Source organism: Polyodon spathula, chromosome 15 (assembly GCF_017654505.1).
Source record: "Polyodon spathula isolate WHYD16114869_AA chromosome 15, ASM1765450v1, whole genome shotgun sequence".
In the NCBI taxonomy this organism is placed as follows: Eukaryota; Metazoa; Chordata; class Actinopteri; order Acipenseriformes; family Polyodontidae; genus Polyodon; species Polyodon spathula.
Window position 1 is genome coordinate 4554249 of NC_054548.1, and position 10357 is coordinate 4564605.

At 35.2% G+C, this 10357-nt stretch overlaps 1 protein-coding gene across 1 annotated transcript; it reads right to left on the minus strand.

Annotated features, from left to right (window-relative positions):
- Positions 1 to 5483: 5483 nt before the first annotated feature.
- On the minus strand, positions 5484 to 9529 carry LOC121327699 (protocadherin-20-like). The gene is made up of 2 exons (XM_041271848.1): positions 9386 to 9529; positions 5484 to 8968 (listed from the first exon to the last, which is right to left on the minus strand). The coding sequence occupies exons 1-2, from the start codon at positions 9431 to 9433 to the stop codon at positions 6329 to 6331; spliced, it is 2688 nt and encodes an 895-aa protein (XP_041127782.1). The 5' UTR covers positions 9434 to 9529; the 3' UTR covers positions 5484 to 6328.
- Positions 9530 to 10357: the final 828 nt, after the last annotated feature.

Genomic DNA, 10357 nt, shown 5'->3' on the forward strand with positions numbered 1-10357 from the left:
TGTCTGTCAAGCATGTAATGAAAGCTCAACAGTATGGCATAGAAAGGCAATTATACTGATTATACTCTTTGGTGTAAAACTGGCATTGTGCATTTGAATCAGGACCTCCTAATACGTAGGCTGGCTGGCAGCAATACAGTATGATAAATTGCAGATATATGCTTGACAAAGAGCATAAGAGGATTTTGCTTTTTAGAGGATTATCTCAGGCTTTCTGGAAATATATCATGCATGTAATTTTGTTTTATTTTTCCATCTTTTATTTGGGAGTGAAAGGAAAAGATTATTATTATTGGATTGTTAGATTATTGGCACAATCAAATTAGTTAGTAGAAAAATAAAAAATACCTTCAGTCACAAACATCACCCTTAAAAAAAGAACCACATATGAAAAATACATATAGATAATACAGGAACACACAACACATCCTGGAAAAGAATACTGGAACAACGCAAAATAGCAATATGCTAGAAATATACAGGGACCTGGTGAACACTTTTAAAAGATTTAAAAGATTATAAAAGCTCTTTACTCCAATGCGTCATTAAAAACGCACCTAATAAAGACAATACCTCAGTGATTGCTTCCCGTGCTGCTTAAGTCTGAACGTGTTGTTACATTAAGAAATTACAATTACACAACCGCACAAAGGACCCTACACTGTAAAACAAGTGTGGCGGTGTGTACACAAGCCTTTCATTAGCGCTTTGATGTTTTTTACATTTCCCTGTACAAGAAATCTGAGATTAAGGGGTTTTACAAAACAAGATTTTTGAACTCAAAATTAAGTTGTTTTTATTTCACAAAATAATTACTGAGAAGTTGTATTTGATGGTTTGATATGTCTTGTTTCCTAATTGTTTCTAGGTTACGGTTTGTTCAATATATGTCAATTTCTATAAAAAGATGTAATGATGAGAATGACATTCATTAAACATAACGAGATGGTTACATCTTATAAAACTGTTAATTATCTTTTGTTCAGAACACTCCAGGTTGTATGTTGTAAATAACATGTTAAAATCTCACAAATATAATTTCTATTTGAATATCATTTAACATGTGTCTTGATGTTCAGACAGTTTGTCCTTTATTTTTTTGTAATTTTCCGAGCTGGGTATTTTGGCATTACGTTAATTTTGTGAAGACAAGCAGCCTTACATCCAATTCTTATTTCCAAAGGAAGCAGCATCATTATAAGAGAATCGATTAAATGATGAGAGGCTCAGAAAATGCAAACACAAACCACAGTGAAAAGCCTGATAATACTATAAATCACATAGATGAAATCAGTTATGGATTTGTCAAACTCCCAGCACATTTTACTGTGTGTAGAGATATCATCACATGGTATGACATTTGCATATATTTCTGTAATGGATTAAATCTTGTTATCATGTAGAACATTTCTTGTAATTCTTGCCGTTCAACTTAATGCTGTTTGATTTTGATGTTTTGCGGCTTCAGGAAGAAATATTTATTATGAGTCATTTTTAGGAATGCCTACTCCTGTCATTTTGAAGATATCGGTGGGAGAGGATATGAGGTGTAGGAGATTTCATGATCAGGTGTACAGTAGACTAGGGTAAGACTTTCTATAGAAAATGAGAACTACAGAAGAACCATTGCTTGAAACATGAGCAGGCTTTGAAATGCACCAGTGGTTGAAAATAACAAGGGATATTTATATATTGCAAACTTAACTGAATTTGATAAGTGTTGTAAGAGTGTGCCTTTAAAAGGCATTATTCATTTTGACAAAGTCAATTCTTTAATTAAAGTTAATTAAACTGAAATCTCAAGATATGGAAAAAGTTTGAAGTGAAAACAGAGGGCACATAAAATTTTCTACATATTAGGGGTTTTAATCTTGACATTTTCTATTTATTGATTAATCATCCAATCGATTAATTGATCAATCCTACCTGCTTGCTAGAAATATGACATTTTATTGAAAGACAATTACAAGTACTACAATACGAAGTATTACCATAATGCTATTGTATTCTGCCAAAAGAAACCCATTTCCAGACAGATGTTTGTGAAACCAATCTAGGTAACCTTTATTCTTGTGTCTCCTGGATATAGAGTAACTTGATTTTGACTTATACAAACAGATATATGAACTGACATTCTTTCAAGTTTGAAGATGCCAAAGTAACACACTGTACTACAATCAATTTGTATTGTATGTGTATATGTCCACTACAACATATCATAAACACACAAGAATCAGTTGGACTGCTTCAGGCTTTCATTTGATGTTTGATCCTTGCTGGTGCACAATATTGGGTATTAAAAGATACTTATGATCAGTATACATTACCTTTGTGGGGTAATGTGGCAAATTACTGGAACACTTAAATGCTGGTTTTAATATGATACTCTAGTCATTGGAGTCATGTTTACAAGACAAATGGAGGTAGTGCAGTATTATTGGGGAGCTACTATACCCCTATCAACAGTGCATTCAGGTGGATTCTTTCGTGTATTTAGGGAGCAGATTAACGAAGGATGTTGACTGTGTGGGTGAGGTGAAATCGAGGCTGGCAATGGGTTTGGCGGCGATGGCTAAATTGTCAAGAATGTGGAAAAATAAATCAACCACCAAGCTACGCTTGATAAAAGCCTTGGTCTGGCCGGTAGCGACATATGGTTGTGAGGCTTGGACAATGAAAAAAGAAGAAGAGAGAAGCATTCAAGCCTTTGAAAACAAATGCATCAGAAAGATGATGAAAATTTCATGAATGAAGTTGATGACCAATGAACAAGTTTACAAGCTGGCTAGTACACAAAGTGAGCTGTTGAGCCACGTTAAATCTCGCAAGTTGAGATACTTTGGGCATACGATAAGACAACCACACGACGCAATTGAAGGCAGTGAGATGACAGGTCTTGTAGAAGGGGTCAGAGGGCGCAGAAGACCAAGAATATGCTGGTTTGACAACATCAGGACGTGGACTGGATTGTCGGGAGCTAATCTGCTACATGCCACGCGAGATAGAGGGCGTTGGACGGCTCTGACCCTTTCATGCAGCCAACCGTCACGAAGCGACAATGGCGAAATGACATGACATGACTATACCCCTAAAAAATCTATTTGACTTGACATGGGTTTCCAACAAACTTCTAAGTAGGGACATTGTCACGCATTATGAGAACTGTGCTGATAATTAAATAAGCATTGCATTAAAATGGGTGTCAGCTGTTTGAATTTGAAGAATGACTTGCGTTTCATAAACCATAAACATGGATGCATTTTGTCCTGGGACTGTTTTGTAAATTCTGCCTTCATGCAAATACTGATATTTTAAAATGTGAAATAATAAAAGGAGGACTTGATGAACTACTTTTATTTTCTGATATGAAAATTAAATCACAAATCAGTATGTATCTGTTCATGCTATCTCATATAGAAAAAAAAAAATACTAGAACTTTTTTTATGAAAGGACATACCCAGATGCTATAGAACACGTAATACATGAATGTAACATATATGAAAATGCTATATTACAGTGATGTTCTCGACTGTATCCAGAGCACACTGGTCATTGTATTCTAATTACCAGATTACATATTTTCCTCTGGGACTAATATGCCTAAAGATGTTAATATGTCAACATAAGAGCTCTTACTCTGTTCCATCAGAACACATGAAGATGACTGTACTGTTTGGATTTGCAGCTGAAACAAAAAAGTAATGTGATCTGTAAAGGATTAAAGACTGGAATAGAATGCTCTTGCGTTACAATCTTCAAAGGCCTATTTAGATCAATGGAGATTTTTGTAAAGCATAATTATTCTAAGTAAACCCCACTACATTATTAACAAGGAGAGACATGACAATATGAAGTTCATTTGTATCATCACCAGGTCCCAGTGCGAATCACCATCTCAGACCTATGGAACCCAATCTGTTTCTTTATTAGCCTGGCATTTGTTTGTTTTCACGGCAAGGGCAGAACAATAAAGGCAATCTGGAAAAGTGATCAGTCCATGAGTGATAGTAATTACTTTCCGTCTGCACAATTAATAATTTAAAGTAATTTCAGATACAACATTTCCAGAATGCTTTTGCCTGTGATCAGATTAGATTTATGTCACTGAAAACTGGCTTCACGTTAAAAAATGTACTGTTTACCAGGTCATTCTCTTTTCAATCTGTTCATACTGTCCTGGACTGCAAAAAGGTCAAGTTCTTCCACCAAATAAAAGGGGTGGGGTGTGTACTGCATGACTTTCCAGGAACAATGCTCGTCATGCTGGTAGGCTTCAGTGTTCCGACTAGGAGAGGGATTTCAGACATACGCAATTAAAGCTATGCTTAAAAGCTGAACCATTTTAATTTTTTTTTTAAAGAATGCCACATTAAGTAATGTGTAAATGTCATTGGTATGCACTTCTTAACCTTCATAGTATTTCTCAAAATGCATGTTTAGGCGCCAAAAAACTACTGATATATGACATAAACTAATGATTTTATTAACCAGAAACATTTTACTTTAAAATGCTTGTTATTCTTTTGTGGTTAATATACTCCATCAATGTAGCAGAGCTGTGATTAAACACAATTAGCATGGGATGGTGTTGCTGTTTCTTTTTGTTCATTCTGCACTTGGTGCAAACAGCTTTGATGCATGGCAGCTCCACAGATTCTATGAGTCAGCTGTGAAAAAAAATCAGCTCTGAATTACAGCTCTGGTCAAAAGTGTTGCACCATCCTTTAGAATTAACTCACATAGCTTCAAACCTGCCGAATAACGTTGTGTGAACATATTGAATTCCATGCCGCTTTTTGTAGTTTTCCATGTACTTAACTGAAAACTGACAGTGTTTGACTTTTTGAAATCTAACATGAAATATTGTACTGCTATTATGGCTTCCAGTACACTTTTGCTAAATCATTTTCTAGTTTCTTTGACATGATGTTAAATAAAGATTTAAATTATGTTCATCTAGTTTTTTTTAAGTCTCAATATTAAAAATCTTATTTTATATTATTTTAGTATAGTATAGTATATATATGTTGCCTTAGTTTAGGATTTGGAAATACATGTATGCTGGTACATTAGAACACAGTGGCACATACAAGTTGCATTGAAATTGTGTAACCAATTTAGGAGGTTTAAAATAATAGTTTTAATAAAACTTTGCTTTGTTATAATCAGTGCAGTTACTAACCCAAACTTGCTAATCTTTGTGAAAATACTGAAAATATAAATTACAGATTCAAACTGTGATCCTTTGTAAACATATAGTAAACACATATTTGGTTACAGGAAAGAATCAATATCAATTACTATGTATTTGGTTACAGGAAAGTATCAATATAAATGAATTCTACCAATCAGGAGTGTGGCTCTTTAAAAAATAAATAAAATAAAGACCAGTAATACAAATAATTATGAAAACATAATACAAAAACAGGAATTAGAAATGTGTTATTATAAAAATAAAGCACTTTATTTTAAATGTAATATATTACATTAAAAAACAATCCACATTAGACCAGATTAGCCTGTGGCAAAGTGTGCATAACTTCAACAGCCAATGGATTACGCACATCACAATCTGGAAATACCTGATTTAAAATGATAGAAAACAAAGGAAAAAATGAAGTTCTTATGTATACAAAATATTCCTACTATAATGTATCCAAATATTCTCAAATAAAGAAAGCACGTGGAACCCCCAAACATGCTGTAATCAGGAGCATTGCAATTAAACAGCACAACCACATGAAAATATCTTAAACTGCCCTTGCTCTGTTCATGGGCAAAATGCATTTCCTTTTGATAGCCTCTTGAAGTGAGAGAGAGCCAAAAAGCAGGAACAATAGTAACAATCCAAACAACTACTTTGTACTGTCTTCAACTAATTGAATATTTTACAAGCTCTGCCTTTTCCACAAGACTATATTTATCACTTTCTCTGAAGTTTTACCTGTGGGCATTTTAATGAGGATTGATTCAAGGCACTTTTAGGCTTACTGGTGGAACTGTGAAAACTGGATTTTGATCAAAACAATTCACTTGTTGTGGAAAGGAAAATGCCTAAATGGAATGCATTAAGTAAAGATTTAAAAACGAATCCTCTGATTACCTCATCCAGAATTCTCAGGCACAGAAGCAAAAACAGCTAGCAAAAACATACGTCCCACTAAACTATTCCATAATATTACCTTTATTATAAAATTACAAACATTTATATACAATATGCATCTTAATATAACCTATTTTGTTGCCATTTTATATACAGTTACCTTCAAGTTAAATAATACTCCCAACATAGATTAACTGACAGAGCTTTGCAAACCTGATTTCAGCTTAGTGGTGTATCATATATTGAAAATCTCCATCATCTTTTTTTTCTTTTGCCTGGAAATCCTTGTTTGTATTTAATGGTATCTCTACTTCCAATCTTTTTTCTTTATGTTTGTGCTTCTTTTGTTTCCTTAAGCAGATGCAGGCAGACATTAGAATCACTATTAACAGAAGCCCTAGACATGCAGCCGAAAGTGATATTAATACAGGAACACAGGGAAACTGTTCTAACTTTCTCTTAGCAGGCTCTGCCAATCGTTCTGGTGGCACTTGCTCCACAGTGATGTCAGGTTCTTTTCTCAGTAAACTTTCTATAAAGCTCTCATTGTTTAATGTCTCATTGACATATAGGTTAACCATAACTGTTGAATGAAGAGGCTCTGGTTGTCCATGATCGCTGACTTTAACGAGTAGTCTGTACAAGCCACAATCATTCTGCTTCAGTGTTTTCTGCAAAGTGATGTTGCCTGTACCAGGGTCGATTTCAAATGACTCGGGCTGAGGCCCCTTTCTTCCAATGATGTTGTAGGCTATCACTGCATTCATTCCTGTGTCTTTGTCTACTGCATATACTTCTGTTATGGAGGAGCCTGGAAGAGTTGTTGGTAGCACCAGCATATACGACAGATTAGATTGAGGAAACAAAACCAAAGGTGGATTGTCGTTGACGTCCAAAAGCAAAACCGTAATCATAGTGCTAGATGAGAGGGCAGGCTCTCCACCATCTACAGCCTCTATCCAAATCAAGTAAGAACTATTTTGTTCTCTATCCAAAGGCACTTTGACCCTTAATACCCCTTTCCCTGTGTCAATGACAAAAATGTCGCTGCCATTAACAATAGATAGAGCGACCAACCCATTCTTTCCTGAATCAGCATCGCTCACTGAAATAACTCCAATTTCTCCAAAACCTGGGATGTTCTCTGGTACAAAAAAGCTGAAATCCTTGTTGATAAATCGTGGGCTGTTATCATTCCTGTCGAGCACTGTGATGATTACAGTAGCTATGGATTCCATACGTGGTGAGCCACAATCCACAGCTCTAACTGTAAATCTGTACTCATCCCTTTCTTCTCTGTCCAGAGATGTGGTAACCATAAGAACTCCAGAAACTTTGTCCAATGTGAAAACTGAAGGAGCATCAGACCCTAGAATATACAACACTTGACTTTTTTCTCCACTGTCTTCATCTGTCGCATGTAGTTTTGTCAGGAATGTATTAGGAGCGTTGTTTTCTTCCAGTAATAAACGAATCAAAGACTCCTTAAAAACAGGAGAGTTATCATTCACATCTATTAGTTGCACCTTGATGACGGTTTTTACAACAAGACCCTGGGAGTTCTTAGCAACTACTGTCAACTCATAGTTTTGTTTTAACTCATAGTCCAAAGTCTCTGTAGTCTCTAACAAATATTCATTAATAAATGTCTTGTAAGTTGATAACCTGAAAGGTCCATCACCTTCCAGATGGCAATCTACCATTTGCTTTTGATCTAGATCCTTTATAGTGAAAAATGCTATTGGTGAGTAGGATGGCTCTGATTCCTTCAAATACACTGTGCAATCTACCACAGAAGCTATATAGCGTGGCACCACGACTGGAGGATTGAAAAACACTTTTATTATGTTCACTGTCACACATGTCACGACTGGTATACAACCAAGTCCATTTGCAAGTACTGTTAGTTTATGACGCTGAGCAGTGTTACCATCTATTATACCACTGATTTTAATGACCCCTGAATTAGTATCAAGATTAAATAAAGCCTTGGAGGCCTGGGGCACCCTTTCACTGTAAGAGTATGATATTTGGGCATTAGACCCCAAATCTGGATCGAAGGCGTGAACTCTGGTAACATGGGCTCCATTGGTAGCATTTCCATATATTGTTACATTAATTTGGGATTCAGTAAATACAGGACAATTGTCATTCACATCTGTTATGATTATTTTCAGGGTAGCTGTTCCTAAATGCTGTGGAGTTCCTCCATCCTCTGCTATTATATCAGTTACATATTCATCCTTGCTTTCTCTGTCAAGGGAACCTATCACAATCAAGAAGGGTGTTAGGTCACCATTTTCATTTTCTTCCACATCCAAGGTAAATACTCCATAATCGTTACGCAGCCAATACATCTGTACTCCATGAATGCCAGTGTCAGGGTCGACAGCAGAGTGCTCGATTACAAATCTTGATTTGATCTTGGCATTTTCTGGAACAAAAACTTGAATCTCAGAAGCAGGAAATCTGGGTGAATTGTCATTGACATCTTTTACTATGATTTTAACTTTCACCAATCTGAAATATTGCTGTGGTAGGATGAGAATGTCAAAAGATAAGATACAAGCCTGATTGTCAGAATTTTCTAGACAAAGGGCTTCTCTGTCAATTTCGATGGCAGCTGCGTACAGTTCCCCAGTAGTGTTATTTAGGTTCACATACTGACCACTGATCTTCTTTGACACCAGATTGAATGAAAGAGGGGGATCAGCAGAGAAATCCAACTTTAAATCCGCTCCAATGTTTCCTATTAGTGTTCCCTTGGGTAATCCTTCATTTATTGTATAAATGATTTCATTGGTTTGGCTGTAAGTTGAAAAGCAGTTGAAAGGTCCAATGAACAGCAGAAGAATAAATAACCCCTAAAAAGAATACAATTATCAGTTGCCATTTCAGTTTTAAAAAAGCAATATGACATTCATAAACATCAGTTTTATTATGCAATACTGAGTGCAGTAAACATGCAGATGTGACTGACGACTGAAGTAGAATCATATTAATAAAAATGAATTAAATAATAAAAAAATGATACAAGGATTAACAGAAATACATAATCATATAATCTAGTTAAACACGTTACATTAATATATAAGGTACCATTAGAATATTACTCACTGCTGTTTCATCCTGCTCAGTCATGTAAAAAATGACATCCACCTACGTTATGCACTACCATCAAACAATGCATATCACCTAGAATAAAATAATTCTAGCACAAACATTAACTCTAAAAACAAATGTGAAAACTTTAAAAGGTTTTTACATTTCTAGCTCTGTACCTGTAATATTCCTTGTGCGCGAAGGCTGGAGGTGATTCTCTGGAACATGTTTTCTTACTTGTATTATACTAAAAAAAAAAAAAAAAAAAAAAAAAAAAAAAAAGACCACTGTCACCGATACATACAGACTACAGCTTTCTTGTATTTTCTCTGTGTACTGAGTTTGACTGTAAAAGTCATTCATCTGCTAAACTGAAAGGAAATGAACACGCCCCCCCAATGCAAATTTCTCTTGAACTACATCCAATTGGCACCGAAGCTTAAGAATCTGACGCTGTTACCCTATAAATGCTGAAGATTTTTATCCAAAAAGAAGTAAAATTCCTCACTACATGTTCAAACAAGTTGGACATTATTGTTTTTACTCTGCAATACACCCTTTTTAACCACTTCAGCATCCACTAGTGTGTGGGATTTTTTTTGGCTACAGTTTTTAACCCTGTCATGCCCATTTCTGTATCTATTTACATAAAGTCGCTTTTCTCATTTCAAACATGCTTGGGAATTACAGGGTTAAATTCAAAACGTACAGTACATATACAGTAGGAATCAATCAATAACAGTCCATATAAAACCTTACGAACAAACACATACATCTTTATAAAAACTGAGAACTAGTCGCAATATCATAGCAAACTGTAGATTTTCTAATGTGTCAGAAATTCAAATGCAATTACTCATGAACTAACATGAATAACGTAAGCAATACTTTCTTATATTGGTGACAGTTTAAACTTGAATTACTGTCCCTTATTATTTCTGAGAGACTTTCTAACACTTTCACGCTGAACAGCTGCACTGATTTTACACCACAGTTTACAAGAAGCTTAGAGCAGGTTAAAAAAAGCCAATAATGGTGCTTACCATCAAATACATGTGAAAAAAAGCAGTTCATAGTGTACAACTAAATAATTTAAAGGATGTGACAGCAAAACACTACCTCGCTTTTTCATTAGCAGCTTTCTTTTCTTT

Coding starts and splice junctions, on each gene's coding strand:
- LOC121327699 (XM_041271848.1), bottom strand. CDS start 9,433: ATGTTCCAGAGAATCACCTCCAGCCTTCGCGCACAAGGAATATTACAG. Junction 8,969..9,385: donor GCGCACAAGGAATATTACAG/GTACAGAGCTAG, acceptor TATTCTTTTTAG/GGGTTATTTATTCTTCTGCT.